Source organism: Chelonoidis abingdonii, chromosome 1 (genome assembly GCF_003597395.2).
Source record: "Chelonoidis abingdonii isolate Lonesome George chromosome 1, CheloAbing_2.0, whole genome shotgun sequence".
Classification (NCBI taxonomy): Eukaryota; Metazoa; Chordata; order Testudines; family Testudinidae; genus Chelonoidis; species Chelonoidis abingdonii.
Window position 1 is genome coordinate 370,241,317 of NC_133769.1, and position 20,426 is coordinate 370,261,742.

Sequence of the window (20,426 nt, forward strand, 5' to 3'; positions counted from 1 at the left end):
CTGCATCCTCTGAGATGACAACTTTTCCTCTGCAGGGGCTGAGGTGCTTCCCATCACACCTGCTCCCTTGGCAGGGGGTAATCAGTGACTGTGACTCACCAGTAAGAAATCTCCCACATAAGTGACATCTAAGTTCATTTGCTATCATGCTGCCCATTCATCTGGCTTGGTTAGATCCCTCTGAGGGCTTCTCTGAACTTGACTATGACCTACATAATCTGATGCCATGTGTCAATGTTGCCACCTCACTGCTCAACCCCCTTTCTTGATTGTTAATAAGTATAAAATAATTACGGTACTATTTGTTATAAAGTATGTAAACTCCACCCACTCCAGCTGTGCTTCTGTCTCTTCATAGCCACTTTGAGAATTTCTGAGTCTGATGGACGCATCAACCACCTCATGGCAGCTTTGAACCTCACCCCCTCTGGCCCTTCAACATTTCTTCTAATGGGCATTCCTGACCTGGAATATGCCCATGTCTGGATTTCCATCCCTTTCGCTACATTCTACATTATTGGCCTGTTGGGAAATTTCATAATTTTGTTTGTTGTAGGGAATGAGAAGACTCTGCACAAGCCAATGTACCTGCTGCTATGTATGCTGGCACTCACAGACATTAGCATGTCTACCTGCGTCATGCCAAAGACACTGTTGATATTTTGGTTCAATATGAAAGATATTATAGTGGATGGCTGCCTCACCCAAATGTTCTTTTTTCAAGCAATTTCTATTATGCACTCAGGTATCCTTGTCACAATGGCCTTTGATCGCTACGTTGCAATATGTAACCCTCTGAGATACACTACCATCCTCACCAATGTACGAATAGCTAAGCTAGGGTTTGTGGGTATGATAAGAGCTGTTCTTTCCATGCTTCTCCCACTCCTGTTCCTGAGCAGGCAGCCATTCTGTGCCAACCGCATTATCCCCCACACATACTGCGATCATATGGCTGTGGCAAAAATGTCGTGTGGGGACATCACAGTAAACAGGATGTACGGCTTGGTGTTGGCATTTGTTGTCATTGGGTTAGACCTGACATTCATTGCCCTGTCCTATGGACTTATCATCAGGGCCCTCCTCAGAATCTCCTCCAAGAAAACCCACCAGAAAGCCTTCAGCACCTGCACAGCCCACATCTTTGTGATACTGATGTCTTATCCTTTTGGCCTCTTCTCCGTTCTGACACACCGGTTCAGTCATGGCATCGCTCCCCATGTTCACATCATCATAGCCAACCTCTATTTCGTCACTCCCCCCATGCTCAACCCAATTGTTTACGGGGTTTATACCAAAGAACTTCGTGACAAAGTGGGTAAATACATCTGCAGAATGTGATTGCCTGGTGCCACTGATTTCAAACCTGGGTGACAAGAGGGAGAAAGTACATCTCCTCATTTATCAAGGGTCCTCTGTCACAGTTTGGCTGAGCTCAGCATTGTGGAAGTTCACAGTCTGAGAAGTTCCTCCCACCTAAACTCTTATCATTCCATCTCCAAGCACTGTTCTCTCCGTTGCTGAGTTCCCCTTCTCTCACCATCACCTTTCATTATTACCTATCAGTCACCAACACCACACACCCTGTCACTCAGCTTTTCCATAACTCCTAGACTACTAGAATATAATGCAGCTTTCTGATGTAAGGTGGCTTTCCATTAGTCCCTGTGTTAGCCGAACTAAAGCTACGCTTTATGAAAGCCAAAGATAAAGAAAGCAACTACAGTGCTGAATTTCTTTATCATATGTACAGTGATCTGGTGAATAAAATTTACCTGATTTTTCTACATCCAATCTTTCAGAAAGCCCGGGATATAAACCAAATGTTTCCATTGGAAAGTGCTAATACAGGAAAGCTGCTGCAGGAATTGAGGCCATTCTACAAGAGCTTATTGGTGAGAGTTGTATAATTGTGTGTTTTTGAGAACTGGACTGTGTTACCTTGGTATTGAGGGCTGTGTACCTCAGAATGTGATCAAGTCAATTGCAAACATATGAAGTGCACTCAGGCACTATGAATTCATAAAAGAGAATATAGAATCATAGAATCATAGACTATTAGAGTTGGAAGAGAAGGTCATATAGTCCACCCCCACCCCCCCAGTCCAACATCATATAGTTTAGGGTTAATTAGAAAGCAGGCTTTTAGATGCAAATTCAAAATCTCGCTGGCAGTTTCTGGTAATCAGAATGGGAGGAGTGGACAGACAAGTAAATAATGGAGAATGAAAGAAGATAAGTGAATGAAAACCTTGAGTCTAAATGCCTGTGATAATAGAAATTTATTCAGAATTACAAGAAGTGATGATCCAGTGGGGTTCATTATTACCTATGTGTTTTGTAGAAGTTATAAAAGATTACCTAAGAGAGTGTACTTTGGAGCAGTTCTCTGAAGCCATCTTGTGAAAAGTTTTCCTGACACCCTATCTCCCCGACAGGTGAGAAACTGACCACCTGCTGTTAATTACTCAATACCATTCCAGATATTACGTAAATATCTGGGATGTTCTAAACCTATTGCTTATGTCTCTGTGTGCTTCATTCTAATAAACTGCAGTGTTAGACAAAAGCATGCTTACTTGCACCTAATCCTTCATCAGACAGAATTTCTGTGTTCCCATTTATTTCTTCCTGATACCGCCTGGAGTGAAATAGTTAGATTACCCCTCCTGGGGGTTCTGAAAAAACCCAGGTAACAGACTGCTGTGGTAAACTACGACATCGAGTTGGAAACAAGTAACTTACCATTTTTCACAGATGATTTTGGAGTTGCCTTCAGCTGCAACTGTCAAAATACACACTAACCGTTCCGGTTGTCCGAGATGTCAAAAGTAGATGTGGAGATTTAATCTTAGAGTTTGTGAAACAGATGAAACAGAGATTGCCACCAAATATACGAATCCCTCAATGATCTAGACTAGCTGACATCTCATCTTTTCCATCGTTTTGTGGAGACCTTGGAGAATTGGAGCAGAGGTAGAGAGGTTTGCCTTTGGTTCACCGGCCTCGTACTCAGAACAACCCCGTAGAGCAGTTTTGCGCTGAAGGAATCGAACACATGGATGCTGCTGGGGACAAAGATTTTTGTGAATTTGGCTTGTTTGCTCTTTCACTGCTGTTGCTACCTTTTAGCAACACTGCATTTGAAAGACTGTTTTTCAGATGAACTTGGTAAAAACAAAACTGTGCAATAAAATGCAAGAGGAACTGTGAGAAAACATTCTTCATGTTAGGACATATATTCAATGAAACCAAATCTTTTGTGAGGAGTTTGCACCAGTGAGAGAAATGATTGCGCTGGTCAGTGCTGATATGTATGACCAGCGGCAGAGGCATTCTACTTGTAAGGAAGAGTGTGAGGATGAAATGTTGCCTTTTAGAGACTAACAGTAACAAACTAATTCAACACAAAATGTGAACATTGTCTACCATAACTGAATGCAATTAGAAATAAATAATATTGTCATGTCATTGTGGCTTTTACACTACATATGTTTTGGGCTCCTTTTAACACCATCATTTGCCATTTTTTGTTTGAAACACCTGCTAATTCTCAACTGAGATACAAGTACCGGTATTGGGGGTTTGATTTTGAATTTGATTGTCATCTCACCGCTTTGTTGCTAATGTGGACAATCTCCTACCTGGGCTTGTAGTTTTTAAAAAAAATAAAATCTATACTAGGTGTCTAACAAAAGCTTTCATTTGTTACTTGATGTATACACCATTTTGTTAATTAAAAAAACCCTTTGTTTCAAGAAATAGATTGGGCTACTTCTAAGTTTGTTTTTAAGTGATTTGGGTGTATTAAAGCAGTAGAATTCTGGCAGACCTGAGCAGCACCTCAAGCTGAGCTGGAGGAAGAGCAACGGCAGTCAGAAACACAAGGGCCAGAGAAGCAGTCCAGCAGGCAGAGCTGTGCCGGAGCCAGAGAAGCAGCACTGAGCCAGCAGAGCCAAAGCTGGGCCAGAGGCAGAGCAGCAGTGCTGAGGCAGAGCTGGGGAGCTACAGTGGAGCAGACCAGAACTGTAAGCTGGGTCGGCACAGATTAGCCGCTCCAGCAGAGAGCCAGGGCTGAGCTACAGCGAGGATCTGGGGCGGGGTCAGAGCCAGAATAGTGGATGCCAGACGTGCCACAAGTAAAATAGCAGCTGAGCACAATGAGATACTGGGGAGAGCAAGGAGGCCCCATAGGCACAAGGATCAGCACTGGGAGACATCATCTGACAAGAGGGCCTTGTAGGCTGGACTCAGAATGGGGGACATGAATCTGATGGGAGGGCAGATGCTGGGGAGAAAGGTTCTGCCACTTAAGAGTCTGAGGGTGTGTGACCACTGCCAGAGCAGGTGCCTTACCTGCAGTACCACCACTGAGCAGCCAGTGCCTGGGCAGGAGGCCTGGACGTGTGAGGAACAGACTGTGAACTTTCCTTACACCCCAGAGACAGCTGTTTGTGGTGTCCTTGTGCCCACAGAGCAGGGTCCCTTGTTTCCTTGAACCTTTCCCATTTTTTCCTTATTTTTCTTACAGTTGCTGTTTAATAACTTATATTTGTTTTGAACTTAATGTACTGCTGACTGGGTCAGCGATGCATCCGGTGCGAAGAGAGCACCCCAGAGCGGGGACACAGTACCCCCTGTCCTTTGGGATCATGATGAGAATGGAGGTTCAGCCTCCCAGGAATCCTGGGCCCAGTCTTGTCACCATTATGAGGACTCTGCCACACAGGAGAATGGAAGGGGAGTCCTTGAGGAGAGGCTTTCCTGTGGGTAAAGGGAGTGGGAATGGGAATGGGAACTCAGACCCTTTCATTAGTCAATTCTCAATGAGTAATGCAGAAGCCAGGAAAGTTCCCCATAATAGTCATATTGACCTGAATTTATAGGCTAGTTTATTACGACTTGTCATTGATCTGACCAGAAGATATTTAGGTTCTTGTCCCAATTCCGGCTGCAGGGTTAGAGAACACAGAGCTACTGGAAAAGTCTGTTAATGTACCTGGGGATGAAGCAGGAATCCTCCAGGGACATCTCCATGATGCTCTCCTGGAGGTATTCTGAAAGTCTTTGCAGAAGGTTTCTGGAGAGGTCTGCCTTATTTCGTCCTCCATGATGGGACACTTTACCACACCAAGCTAGTAGCAAGTAGTCTGGAATCATTGCAGCACAAAAAATGGCAGTGAATGATCCTGGGTTTTGGTCACATTCATGTAACATTCGGTCTATATCTTTTTGTGTTAGCCTCAGGACAGTGACGTCACTCATGATTACCTGGTTGAAATAGGGGAATTTTTGTAAGGGAACAGTAAAAGGACCCTGTTCATGCTGGGCTGTTTGCATTTGGCTAAAAGGCCAATAGCCACGCAGCGTGTGGAGGGATGTGCTGTGCATCCAGCCCAAAACCACAGCCCCTCCTTTTAAATGGCAAACCCAACCAGGATTGCTTGCTACGGGAAAGGAGAGTGTTACAGTTTGAAACTATTCCCACATGGTATGAAGGTGGAAGAAGCCAACGCCGCATACCATTTGTCTTGCCATGGCTGCTTGGAAACCGAATTCTGTTGCAAAGCCATGTGTGATGTGTCACCATACCGGCAGGCGCTCAATATAAAAGGCAAAATGTGGCCTCGTACCTAAACCACATGTACTGTCAGCTATGAATTGCTTGATTCACTGTGAAAGTCTCCCTTTTGTTCTTCTTAAATTGTACTCTCTCTTTTTATCCCCCCTGCAGGTGCAAATGCTTCTATGCTCCCCGTATCAACTCCATCTCTCAGGTTATTGTAGACTAGAAGGCGAAAAAATGTACTCGCGGTGACATGTTTTCTGAGCTCATGCAGTCCTCCCATGCATAGGGCACAGCTGAATGCATGGAGGCATTTGGTGGTAGAGGCCAGGAAAGCATACAGTGACCATAATCAGAACACACAGGAGTTGATGCTGAGGCTAATGAGGGAGAAAACGGACATGATCAGGCGTGTGGTGGAGCTGCAGAGAAGGCAACAAGAGCACAGACCGCCACTGCATCCATGGTATAACCGCCTGCCCTCCTTGCCAATTTCCATATCCTCCTCACCCAGACACCCAAGAACGCGGAGAGGGGGGAGGCTCCGGACACCAAGCCACTGCACTCCAGAGGATGGTCCAAGCAACAGAAAGCTGTCATTCAAACAGCTTTGATTCATAGTATGGCTACAATAAGCAATGTGGCTTTGTCCTTCCCTTCTCCCCCACTGCAGCCGAAAATGGATTCAAAACAATAGGGACTTTATTTCCTTTGCCAGCTATGGTCGAAGGGCAGGAGGGGGATTGGCTTATAGGGAAGTACATTCAACAAAGCGAGCAGTTTTGAATCAAGGAGAAACACACACCTGTCACACTTTAGCCTGGCCAGTCATAAAACTGTTTTTCAAAGCCTCTATGATGTGCAGCGTGCCTAGCTGTGCTCTTCTAATCGCCCTGGTGTCTGGCATTTCAAAATTGGCTGCCAGGCGATTTGCCTCAACCTCCCACCCCACCATAAACGTCTCCCCTTTACTCTCACAGATATTATGGAACACACAGCAAGCAGCAATAACAGTGGGAATATTGGTTGTGCTGAGGTCTAACCTGGTCAGCCAACAGCACCAGTGGGCTTTTAAACATCCAAAAGCACATTCTACCACCATTCTGCGCTTGCTTAGCCTATAGTTGAGCTGCTCCTTACTACTGTCCAGGCTGCCTGTGTACGGCTTCATGAGTCATGGGAGCAAGGAGTAGGCTGGGTCCCCAAGGATAACTCTAGGCATTTCAACATCCCCAATGGTAATTTTCTGGTCTGGGAAGAAAGTCCATTCTTGCAGCTTTTCGAACAGCCCAGAGTTCCTAAAGATGTGAGTGTGATGCACCTTTCCGGATCATCCCACGCTGATGTCGGTGAAACATCCCTTGTGATCCCCTAGTACTTGCAGCACCATGGAGAAGTACCTCTTGCAGTTCATGTACTGGTTCACAAGGTGGTCCGGTGCCAAGACAGTGATATACATTCCAGTGCCCCACCACAGTTAGGAAACCCCATTGCAGCAAAGCCATCCACTATGACCTGCACTTTCCCAGAGTCACTACCCTTGTTAGCAGAAGGTCACTGATTGCCTTGACTACATCAGTCACAGCAGCCCCCACGGTAAATTTGCCCACCTCAAATTGATTCCTGACTGACCTGTAGCAGTCAGGCATTGCAGGATTCAACAGGGCTATCCCCACTTGCTTCTCAACTGTCAGGGCAGATCCCATCTTGATGCTCCTGTGCTTCAGGGTGAGGGAAAGCAACTCACAAAGTTCAGTGAAAGTGGCCTTACTGATGCGAAATTTTCGCAGTCACTGGGAATCATCCCATTCTTGAAACACTATGTGGTTCCACCAGTCCGTGCTTGTTTCCCGGGCCCAGAATCGGCATTCCACTATATCAACCTGCCCCACTGCTGCCATGATGTCCCAATTACCATTTAACATGCTTTCAGCAATGGCTGTGTCCATGTCTTCCTCACAATTGTCCTCGCGCTGGTGGATAATGTGTGAGGTGTTTACAATACTCACAAAAGCAGTGCTGAGCTAAGCGGGCTTCACACTTACCATGATATGGTGTCTGCATGGGTAACCCAGGAAAACAGGCACGAAATAATTGTTTGCCATTGCTTTCAAGAAGGGAGGGAGAGAGGGAAGGGAGATTGACAACAGGTACCCCCAAACACCTGCGACAATGTTTTTGCCTCATCAGGCATTGAGAGCTTAACCCAGAATTCCAGTGGGCAGTGGGCACTGTGGGATAGCTACCCAGAGTGCACCATCCATGATATGATGCTAACCATGGTATTGAGGACGCACTCCGCCGACCTACTGCACTTAGTGGGGACATACGCGATCGACTGTATAAAATCTCTTTCTAAACATCAGCTTCTATAAAATCGACCTCATTCCGTAGTGTAGACATACCACTATTGCAAAGCTGAGCTGAAGCTTGATAGAAGATAGAAAAGAGTCAACTTCCTGCAAGGTTGTTTGCCTTCTTATAGGACCCTTGCATTTCCTTAATCAGGCCCCAAGCTACTATGCCCAAATATTTTTTCCTCATCAGATAAATCTTCGGGTACACTTATTCTCTAGGTTAATATGTTTGATTATCTCATCTCCGAACCTGTTACCCTTGGCCTAACTTATGACTTCCATGTCCTGCAGTGTACCCTGCAGTTACTAGTCTGTTACAGACCTATGGAAAACATATTCAGCTTTCTGTTCACTTCTCTACTCAGTTCCCCAAAGTCAAAAGGGGCAACCAGTAGGCCATTTATCTATGCCAAAGTTATAAACACTTATACTAACGTACCCTAGCTAGTCATACAGGATACAGGTCTGTAGGTTCCTTGCATTACAGCCAACTATTATGAATAAGTATTATGAATAATGTACACGGGAATTCAACATAAACAAAATCTAAGAAAATAATATAATCAATCAAACCAATGACCAAAAACAAACAAACAAAAAAAAGATGCAATATACCCAGCTAGCAAACTGGCCTTATGGACTACAGCTCCTCACTTACTTTAAAGAACTGAGACAAACTGACCGGTGGGATTTTAGTGACGTGTAAAGGGATGTGTAACTTGTGAAATCCTCATATAAAAGAAGGTTTCACAGAAAATGGTATTGTATAAAAACCTTTTTCTGTACTATTTTATTATGGGTTTGGAGCAGTAAACCTGACCTTGTTTATTTGGCCTCTTGAAAATATGTCATAACAAATGAAGGCTTGCGAAGCAATCGACTGCACAATTGATCAACAAATCACCCCTTCCTCTCAGATTCATTATTTAGACACAATGAAGGCACCCACAAAAATAATTCTTCTAAGCAAAATTGCCTTTGAAGTTTATGATCCTTCAGCATTAAAGAAATCAATGGAAAAAATTAGTTTTGCTTTTCTCAATTTGCTCCAAAGAATGATTCTGTACAGGGTAAATGCTGTTTCAGATCTGCTACAATCCAGACACATAGACCTATACAAAGCAGCAGAATTACTTCCCAAAGTCACTGAACTTGTAGCTACCTTTCAAATTGAGTTCAAAGAAGTTAAATATTCATCAAGTAAATTATCATGAAAATGGGGTATAAAATCAAGTCTGAAAAGAAGTGCTTGAGAAAGGCAAAAAGGCAGGGGAGCAGCTCATTTTGTGGCAGAGCAGGGAGGAGATGCAGACCTGCTACTGTAATCCCCAGGTCCTTTTCTGCAGAACTGCTGCTTATCTGGTTGGTCCCCAACCTGTAGCAGTGCATGGGATTCTTCCTTCCTAAGCACAGGACTCTGGACTTGTACCTTGTTGAACCTCATCAGATTTCTTTTGGCCCAATCCTCCAATTTGTCTAGGTCACTCTGGATCCTATCCTTACTCTCCAGTGTATCTCCCTCTCTCCTAGGCTTAGTGCCATCTGCAAACTTGCTGAGAGTGCATTTAATTCCATCATCCAGATCACTGATAATGATGTTGAACAAAACCAGCCCCAAGACCGCCCTCTGGGGCACTCTGTTTCATACTGGTTGCCAACTAGACATCGAGCCGTTGATCACTGCCCATTGAGCCTGGTGATTTAGCCAGCTTTCTATCCACCATACAGTTCATTCATCCAATCCATACTTTTTTAACTTGCTGGCAAGAATACTGTGGGAGGTGGTATCAGAAGTCTGAGCTCTTAGGTGCCTGGGTGGCCAAGGACCCAGCAGCTGGTAGCCAGCATAGGTGATGGAGAACCCAGAGCTCTGAGCTACATGGGTGGCAGGGGCCTCCATAACTCTGTGCTGGGGCTGTGTCATGGGCTTCAGAACACTGAGCACTGTCAGTCGCGGAAGCAGCAGATTCTTGATTCTCCCGAAGTAGGGCTTGGGCTCTCATCCTCCTGATCAGGCTTTAATCATCAGTCTGTTCATTCCCATTCTCCCTTTTTTTTTTTTAAAATTGAAAGACAGGTCTTCAGATTCTGTGAATATTTTTTTTATTGCCCACAACCTGTCCGTGGCTCTTACTAAAAATAGCTGTGAGAAAATCTTAACCTTAGGCATGAATGATCAGTTGATCAGTCCCTTGTTCCTGAATAATATTGTGTCTCAGGCCAGGGTATCCAGTCCCCAGGTGAACACATTCTGGATGCTGTCCAAGGCTGTGGTCATTGCAGGCCCACTGATCTGGTGTCTGCCGTTTGTCCTTGGTTGTTTAAGTAACCCCTCAGGTAGCTCTGTTTGGGTGTGTGGTGCTGTAGGCTGTTGTGTTTGGTGATAACAGGGCCTGGAGAGGCTGAATCACCAGAGAAGAATTTTGAAAAAGGACCAGCCCAGCTGGATGGTAAGAAGGGGTCCAGCAGTTCCCACAGTTCCCAGAGGGCACCACAGTGGTGACAACCCATCACACTCCTACCCTGTGGAGCTCAAATTAGGCCCACAGGCTCCAATGACACAAGCATGGAGGGGGGGAGGGAACTGTAGCTCAAAGAAAAGACCGGGATGTAGCAGTTGTTTGATTCTTTCCCAGTGTGTTCTCAACCCAGCAGGGAACATCCACCTAAAATACCACCATACTGAAATGGCCCCGGGCATCAGACATGGGAAATTCTGTGGCTCTCCCGTCATAAAGTCTGGTATACCATGTGAGATGAACTCCAGGTCATGTTTGCTATGGGAGGGGTGAAGGTATCACATAGTGAGTGGAGAAGACCCATGGTACGAGTTCTGAGGCAGGATAATACAACCCATTTCTGCATAGATTTCTGAAAGATCAACACAGTATTGACATTTTATACTGACCCGATGCAGAGAATGGATGAACTATTAGAACAGTTTGAGCTGCAAGATATTTATCCAGTTTAGACATCACAAAGGGATACTGGCAAATACCTTTGATGCCAGAATTCAGAGAGATGAAATCCTTTTTCATACCCTTCTGCTTGCATCAATCCAGGATCACATAATTTCTCCTCCACAGGGTGCCGGTAGCTTTTAAGAGGCTAATGGACTGGATAGTGCAACTACATGGTCAGTATACAGCGCTATGCTGCTATGAGCAATTGAAAATGGATTTTGGTCCCGTATCTTGTGGCAGCATTCCCACGTGTAGTGCAGATGGCAGTACATTGAACACAGAAAAGAAAATAATCATCAATTGCTAGGCTGAACAGTCTGCAAGACTCATTTTGCCCTGACAATCTAGCCCCTAGTATTGGCAAATCATTTCTTCACTCCCGGGGGAGTCTCTCAAGCTCGAGTTTTCCAGGGTCTATTTTCTGCTCTTCCCGCTGCTCACAGAGCTCTGGGAATTGTCTGGGAATCCTGGTCAATAAGGTAGTCCCCAGGGACTGTACAAGGAAATCATAAAAGTTGTTGTCCAGCACAGCGAGTGTCAGACATGTGAGATGCATACAGTGATTCTCAGGGCTCTGCCTTCCGGGTGCAGTAAGGAGATTCCCTCTCACCGCTGAGCAGTATTACGGTGAGTTGCCTCTTTCTGCATTAAAGTTAGTGCCGAGGGCTCAGGAAGGTTTCCAGGGTTGAACTGTTTAGTATTGTCAGAAGTACCAATGGATTTACCTTGTAAAATTGGAACTGAAAATGTATTGGAAATAGTTTAGACAGATACTTGTTTTTAAGATCAGTTCCTTGTTGTCTCTTATGTCCTTCTATCTGACTCAGTAGCTTCCTTTTTTTGGGTTGTGTGGTTTTTCCGTTCATCAACTTCACCGTGCTCTTAGTTAGTAATGTCAAAGCCTCTGCAGTGGGTATCTGTGTTACCAGAGGGTTCACAACAAGAATGGGTCACACACTAGCCAGAGTCTGCTTTCACATTCTGCCTTCAGTGAGTCACTTCAGATTGACACTGGCTTCCCTGAGAGGAAAATCAGGACCCACATGTTTTGAAATCCCCATCTTTCACGTCTGGTCCCTGAATGCCACATAAACTGGCGGTTTCCTTCAGACTCTTTCAGCATGATGACAGAATAGTGCTCTCTGTTGCAGGATCCAAAGCCACGATTTTAACAGCTGGGAGTCGAATGTTACACACTAAGCCTAATAATCTGGTCCCTTTGAGATGAGTGGCAAAAAGGTTCAAAACAATTAGGATAACAATTTTATTTCATGGGGGAGAGGGGTCTGCTCTCTCTGTGCCCCTGCATCTCTGGGTCTGAAGAGAATGAGAAGAGACAACATGAAATAAAAATTAAAGCATGTTTCTGTCTTAGACCGTATCCAGGCAGTGCTGGAAATCTCACCAGGGGAGGTCCAAGAAAATAAAGTCTGTGGCGGCGGGTGGGGGGGAGCTGAAGGTGGGACGATGGGATGTGCAGTATCCAGAGCACAGTGGCATGGAGTCCTGAAACTGGACAAAATAGGGAATGGACAACCTGCCTAATGCACAGACCAAAGAGGCATAACGAGGCCTCTGGGTGGAACCCTCCTGGGTGCGGGGGTTGGTGTCTCAGACTGTAAATTAACATGGACCGCACAGTAGTAGATTGTCTCTGGCAGCTTCCCCACTCTGGACTATCTCTCTTTCCGTGAGCAGCCTCACTACAGCCTTGTGTGAACCTGAGCAATTGCAAACACAGAAAAGTAGAGTCTGGAAGGTATGTCTGGGTTTCTAATGGGCTGCAATACATTAAAGGTTTGTGTCGTTTTGAGGAAGAGTGACTCACACTGGTTCTTTTTAGTTTCCACGTCCTCTCTTCCTCCTGCCGGGTCTGTCTCTCTCTTCTTTTCAGCATGGGCTGAACTGCTGCTGAGGTTCCCTTCACCCCCAGAAAGGGAGTTCAGGCTGATTTCTCCCTTTTCCCAGGAGCAGACATATACTGAGTTTAACCTAATCTGAGGAGATATTTCTGTGAGCTCTCACTGTGGGGTCCTGCAACTGGTTTTGCCCCTGGGTGAGGGGCTATCACTGTGAGGCACTTTTTCTTTGTGATTGTTGGCATTTCACCAGTGAAAAGAACCATTCATCTTTGCTCCTGAGTTGGTTCAATCTCCCATCTTGTTCTGACATCCTGTCCGCACTCTCCTTCCCCATTCCAGGCTTCACTGATTCCAACAGCATGCTGGTTGCCAGTGTCTTCTCTATGTTCCCCATTCATCCTTGGCTCCCTCAACCTCCAAGCTGCCCCATGCACCCCACAGATCTTCCTCTGCAGGGGGCAAGGTGCCTCCCGCCCTGCTCCCTTGGCCAGGGACAGATCAGTGACATTCTCACCGGTGAGAAAACTCACAAAGAGAGAGGCAAATGCCAGGTCACCTCTGATGCTGCTCTTGTTCTATCCTGTCTTGTTCTATCCTCCATTGACTGGTGGGTAATCAGTGACTGTGTCTCACTTGGGAGAAATCTCACACAGAGTTACAAGTACCAAGGCACCTGTGCTCCTGATCTTGGTGCACATATATAAACCGTGTGCGTCTTCGGGAACGGCTATACATGAACAGTGCCCAAGCTGAGAAGTATGCACACTATACAATGAGAGCGGGCAACTCCGGGGAAGGTGAGGGCCTAGATCAGTAATTCTCAAATTTTGTACTGGTGACCCTTTCATATAGCTAGCCTCTGAGTGTGACCCTCATATAAATTAAAAACACCATTTTATATATTTAACACCATTATAATTGCTGGAGGCAAAGCGGGGTTTGGGGTAGAGGAAGACAGCTCCTGACCCCCTCCCCCTCCCATGTAATAACCTTGCAACCCCCTGAGAGGTCACAACCCCAGTTTGAGAACCCCTGGCCTAGATAAACCCAGCTGCCATGTGTAGGAACCACTGTTACCTGACTGAAACAGGGGACCACTGGGACACAAACGTTAAACCCAGGATGTTCTTGGAGCAGTTGCTAACCGTCTCTGATAGTCATTAATGGTGAGGGTTGTACATTCATTCCTCAGAGTGGAGGTTATATGGGCTCAGATCATTATTTTTCCCATGTAAAACGTTTATCCAGGCAATGTCACAGGAGATCTGTGAGTCTTATGAAATACACACCTACTGTAACATTTTCAAGGCTCTGTAGTCACATGAGAATTTTTCCCCACAGAGTTAAATTGAGCACAGTCATGAATAGGAAAAATGCATTTAATAAGCTCACGCACGAGTGTGGAGGCAAAATTCCTCCAACTGACTCCTAAGGAAGTGTTTGCAGATTCCAAGGCCATAGGTAACTATTGTGATCATCTGGTCTGACTTTGTGCAGAAAGCAGGCCAAAGAATTTGCTAAAAATTAGTCCTAGAGCAGATCTTTTAGAGAAAACCAACTTTAATTTAAAAATTCTCTTCTCAGTTATGAAGAATCCACCAAGATCCTTGGAAAATTGTTCAAATGGTTAATTACTCTCACCATTTAAAAAATGTATGCCTTATCACCAGTAAGAATTTCTTCTCTAAGTTCAACTTCCAGTCATTGGATCGTGTTATACCTCTGTATAATAGGCTTTGTCAAGCCTATTCTTAAATATTTGCTCCCATGTAGGCACTTACAGACTGTTAACAAGTCACCCATTAACCATCTTTGATAAACAAATTAGACTGAAATCTTTGAGTCTACCACTATAAGGCAGGTTTTTTAATCTTTTAATAATTCTTGTGAGTCTTCTCTGAACCCTTTTTAATATATCAACGTCCATCTTTAATCGTGGACACCAGAACTGGACACGGGATTCCAGCAGCAGTCACACCATTGCCAAATACACAGGTACAATAACTTCTTTATCTGGCCATATGGTAATACTGGGAGCTCATGTTTCGCTAATTATCCCTTCACACCCCCAAATCTCATTTAGAGTGATTGTGCTTCCCATAGTGCCCCATTGTGTAAGTGTAGCCTACATTCCTTGTTCCTAGATGTAGATCTCTACATAGCTATACCAGAACACGTATTGTTTGGTTTGACCCAGTTAATCAATGATTCCAGATTGCTCTGAATCAGTGACCTGTCCTCTTCATTATTTACCATCCCCCAATTTTTTTTGTCATTCGCAAACGTCATTGATATTCAGCCATGAGAAGGGTTAGGAGCTGAGTTGCTGGCACATGTCTCTGGTTACACTTGTCAATTAACACCTGTAACTTATGTCTCAGACAAAGCTGGGTGTATGCAAGAAAGTCTCACCAAAACAAACAAGGGAAGTAACAGAGGTGCAGGCCTGTAGCCCTAAATACCAAGAGCTTTGTGCCTTTTGTGCCCTTTGTGCCCATTCAATTGAGCACAAAGTCATAGCCCAGCACGATAATGTCTGTTTCCATTTGGGAAACTTGTCTCCTTTCCAATATAGCAATTGCTTCGTGGATAAGAGCTATGGTCCATCCAGTCAGGTGTCCTCTCTCGGACAGTGACAATGTCAGGTGCTGCAGAAGAAGGTGTAAGAAACACAGCAGTAGGGGGATGCTGGGGTGACGACCATCAAGAGGGTGTCACTCTAATGCTTAAAAGCTAGAGTTTAGCTTGTGTCCTGAAACACATGGGTGTATTGGCTTTCCAAAACATGTAATTAGCTATAACTATTATAACTGGACAGTCTCACTATCGATGTTAATCTACAAATCCTTCCTGATTCTTGCTTATCTTGTGACGTCAACTACCTCTTGTTGAATGTCCTGCTGATCTTGTGTTAAGAGTCAGGGAGAACACATCTTGATCTACTCTCTACTAGTCAATATTTTATAGGTTTTTCTCATGTCCCCTCTTATTCATCTCCTTTCAAAGGTAACAATCCTAGTCTTCTCAATCTCTCCCTTATGAGAGTTTCTGCAGGCCCTTGATCATTCTCATTGCCCTGGCCTCTCTATTTCTGCAATATCCTGGGGGAGAAGGGTGCCCAATTCTACACAGAGGAGTCCAGAGGAGGGTGAAACACTGACCGACTGATTTCATGGCATTGTATTTTCTCTATGATTCCTCATCTCCCTCCTACTGGAACCCAGTGCTTTGCTTAGTTTCTGTCCATGCTTTCAGTTTGAACAGGGTTTCACAGAGCTGTGTACCATGATGCCCAGATCCCTGTCTGGAGTTCACACAGTTAAATTAGAACCTTATAAGGTGTTTAAGGATTTCAAGCGTTTCCTTCCAGTGGGCATACAGATTGAAGTTATTGACACCTAACTTCATCTGCCATCATACTGCCCATTCACCTGCCTTGGTTAACTCCCTTTGAGGACTTTTCTGGACTTGACTAGGAGCTAAATAATCTGGTGCCATCTGTAAATGTTTCCACCTCACTGCTTGCGCCCCTTTCTAGGTTGTTAATAAGTATAAAATATTTACCATACTATTGATTGTATAAAGCGTATAATCCCCTTGCTGTGCTTCTCTCTCTTCACAGGCACCTTGAGCATTTCTGAGCCTGATCGACACATTGAGCACCCAATCATGGCAACTTTCAACCTCACCCCCTCTAATCCTTCAACATTCAGCCTATCAGGGATCCTTGGCCTGGAAACTGCCCACGTCTGGATTTCCATTCCTGTCTCTATGTCCTACATTATCAGCCTGTTGGGAAATGTCATGCTTCTGTTTATAATAGGCAAGGAACCGACACTGCACAAGCCAATGTACCTCCTGCTCAGCATGCTGGCGTTCACAGACATAGCCACATCTACCTTGGTTGTGCCAAAGGCACTGTGTATATTTTGGTTCAGTTTCAAAAGCATTACTGTGGGTTGGTGTCTCACGCAGATGTTCTTCCTTCACACAGTTTCTTTTACACAATCAGCCATCCTCGTGACAATGGCCTTTGATCGCTATGTTGCCATATGTCACCCTCTGAGATACTCCACCATCCTTACCAATGCACGAGTCTCTAAGTTAGGGCTTGTAGGCTTGATACGGTCTGCTCTCTTCATCCTGCCTCTGCCCCTGATCTTGAGTAGGTTGCCATTCTGTGCCAACCTCATTATCCACCAAACGCACTGTGAGCACATGGCTGTGGCAAAGATATCATGTGGGGACATCACAGTCAGCAGAATGTACAGCTTGGTTATGGCATTTGTAGTCAGTGGGATAGACCTGATGCTCATTGCCCTCTCCTATGGTCTGATCATCAGGGACATCCTAAAAATGTCCTCAAAGAAATCCCTTCAGAAAACCCTCAACACCTGCACAGCCCACATCTGTGTGATGCTTACAACTTATTCTCCTGGACTCTTCACCAGTCTGACACATCGGTTCGGTCAGGGTGTCGATCCCCATGTTCACATTATCTTGGCCAACCTTACTTTCCTCATCCCCCCCATGCTCAACCCTATAATTTATGGGGTCAAAACCAAAGAGCTTCGTGACAAAGTGGGCAAATACACCAGCAGAATATGTTCTTTGGGCCACTGACTTTAATCCTCTGTGACAAGAGGGAGAAAGGATTTCTCCTCATTAACCAAATGTGCTCTGTTCAAGTTTGGCTGAGCTTAGCATTTTGGAAGTTCAGAGTCTGAGAATTTCCTCACACCTAATGTCTTATCACTCTGTCACCAAGCACTGCCCTCTCCATTGTGGAGTTCCCCCTCTTTGATCATCACTTGATCTCTTTCATTGTCACTGGTCAGTCCCCAGCCCAACACCCCCTGTCACTCGGCCTTTCCATGAGTTCCAGCCTACGAGAAGATGCTGCAGCTTTTTGAAGCAAGGGGCTTTTCATTAGTCCCTTTGTGAACAGGGTTCTTGATCAGTTTGATGAACAGAAGCTATACTTTCAGATAGCCAAAGAGAAAAGTAAGAATCTACAATGCTGAACTTTTTTATCATATGTCCAGTGATCTGGTGAGCAAAATTACCTGATTTTTTTATGTCCAATCCTTCAGGAAACCTGGAGGATAACCAAATAAAGACTGACGGTAACAAAATAATTCAACACAAAATGTGGACATTGACTACCATCATTGAATGCACTTAGGATTAAGTAATATAATAAAGTTGTTTTTACATTATATATTGTTTGGGCTATTTGGGGATATTTTTAACACCCTCATTTGCAATGGCAGCCAAGCATGATGAGCAACTGTGAAAAGCAGTGTGGGGCCATGGGCAATGCTGGGAGACACCATAGAGGAGGGGCTTGAAAGTAGGATGTGAACCCGATGGGAGGAGAGATGCTGAGGAGAAGAGTCTTGTCATCTAGATCATGGGGGTGTGTGGCCACCACCCTACCAGGTTTCTGACTCCACGTATCAGCACAGGACAGCCAGGGCATGGGAGGGAGGCCTGGGGTGCTGAATGCAGAAAAAATAAGGGGTCTACCTGATTAAATTGGAACTACAAATGTATAGGTAATAGTTTATCTGTCTCAGTAGCTTTCTTTTTCCTTTTTTCGGGAGGTGTGGTTTTTCTATAGTTAGCTCAAGTTTTCCAATTCAGCAACTTCACACCCCTGTGAAGAAATGGAGTCAAAGCCTCTGCAGTGGGTATGTGCGTTACCAGAGGGTTCATAACAAGAATCGGGCCAACACTGGTCAGATTTTGCTCTCACATTCTGCCTTCAGTGAGTCACCCCAGATTGATAATGGCCTCCCTGATAGCAAAATCAGCGCCCATCTGGTTTGAAATCCCCGTGTTTTATGCTCAGTCTCAGAACACCATATAAATTTGGGGTTTCCCTCAGACTCTTTCAGCACTCTAACAGAATATGTATCTCTGTAGCAGGACCCAAAGCCATGATTGTCGTAGCCGAGAGCAGAAGGTTACACACTAAGGGTGAATCTGGTCCCATTGAGATCAGTGCAAAACTTCCAACTTGTTTAGGAGTTCACCCTAAACCCACATTTAGGGACTTAAATTAATGGCCTGATTTTCACCGACCATGAGCCTCCAGTGAATTCAACAGGAGTTGTCCCATGGCCTCCAAGGATGGGTGAGCTCATCTAGAGAAAACAAGGACAGAACATCTCATGCTGGTGGGGGAGTGGACCTATATGTGAAGGAAAGTGTAGACTCAAATAAAGTAAAAATTTTAAATGAACCAAGCTGTACTATAGAATCTCTATGGATAGTAGTTCTATGCCCGAGTAATAAGAATGATAAGAGTAGGAATACTCTACTAACCATCTGACCAGGATGATGATAGTGATTGTGAAATGCTCAGGGAGATTAGAGAAGCCCCTCAAAAATAATGAGAAATTTCAACAATCCACACTTTGACTGGGTACACTTCAGAACGGGATGCAGAGAGAGTTTCTTGACACCTTAACTGATTTCTTCTTTGAGTAGCTACTCCTCGAACTCATAAGAGGGGAAGGAATTCTTGATTTAGTCCTAAGTGAAGCACAGGATCTGGTCCTAGAGGTAAATATAGCTGAACTGCTTGATAATAGTGACTATAATATAATTAAATTTAACATCCCTATGATGAGAAAAATACCACAGTAGCACAACTCTGTAGCATTTAATTTCAGAAAAGGGGACTACACAAAAATGAGGAAGTTAGTTAAACTGAAATTAAAAGGTAAAGTGGCAAAAGTTAAATCCCTGCAAGCTGCATGGAATTTTTTTAAAGATACCATGATAGAATTTCATCTCAAATGTATACTCCAAATTAAAAAAAAACAAAAAAAAACATAGTAAGAGAACCAAAAAAGTGACACCACTAAACAAGAAAGAAAAAAAAGCAGTGGGAGCCAAAAAGGCATCCTTTTAAAAGTGAAGGTTAAATCCTACTGAGGAAAATGGAAAGAAATGTAAACTCTGCCAAATTAAATGTAAAAATATAATTAGGAAGGCAAAAAAAGAATTTGAAGACCTACTAGCCAAAGACTCCAAAAGTAATAGTAATTTTTTAAAGTACATCAGAAGCAGGAAGACTGCTAAAGAACCAGTCGGGCCCTGGGACAATCAAGATGCTAAAAGAGCACTCAAGGACAAAAAAGCCTTTGAGGAGAAACTAAATGAATTCTTTGCATCAGTCTTCATGACTGAGGATGTCAAGAAGATTCCCAAACCTGAACGATTCATTTTAGGTGACAAATCTGAGGATCTGTCCCAGACTGAGATGTCATTAGAGGAGGCTTTGGAACAAATTGATTATTTTAAAAATAATAAATCCCCAGGACCAGATGGTATTCACTCAGGAGTTCTGAAGAAACTCAAATGTGAAATTGCACAAATACTAACTGTGGTTCGTAACCTATCATTTAAATCTGCTCCTTTCTCAAATGCCTGGAGGATAGCTAATGTGACACCAATTTTTAAAAAGGGGTCCAGAGATGACACTGGCAATTACAGACTGATAAGTGTGATTCAGTACCGTGCAAACTGCTTGAAACTACGATACAGAATAAAATTGTCAGACAAATATGTGAACATCGTTTGTTATGGAAAAGTCAACATGGTTCTTGTAAAGGGAAATCATGCCTCACCAATTTACTAGAATTCTTTGAGGTGCGTCAACATGCAT

At 44.2% G+C, this 20,426-nt stretch overlaps 2 protein-coding genes across 2 annotated transcripts; both read left to right on the forward strand.

Moving 5' to 3' along the window:
- The first annotated feature begins 402 nt into the window (after positions 1-402).
- LOC116818296 (olfactory receptor 52N4-like) lies at positions 403-1,341 on the forward strand. Its single transcript, XM_032769091.1, has one exon. It carries the CDS (start codon positions 403-405, stop codon positions 1,339-1,341), a length of 939 nt encoding a protein of 312 aa, XP_032624982.1.
- Positions 1,342-16,417: 15,076 nt separating this feature from the next.
- On the forward strand, positions 16,418-17,371 carry LOC116818301 (olfactory receptor 52P1-like). The gene has a single exon (XM_032769095.2). It carries the CDS (start codon positions 16,418-16,420, stop codon positions 17,369-17,371), a length of 954 nt encoding a protein of 317 aa, XP_032624986.2.
- The last annotated feature ends 3,055 nt before the right edge of the window (positions 17,372-20,426 follow it).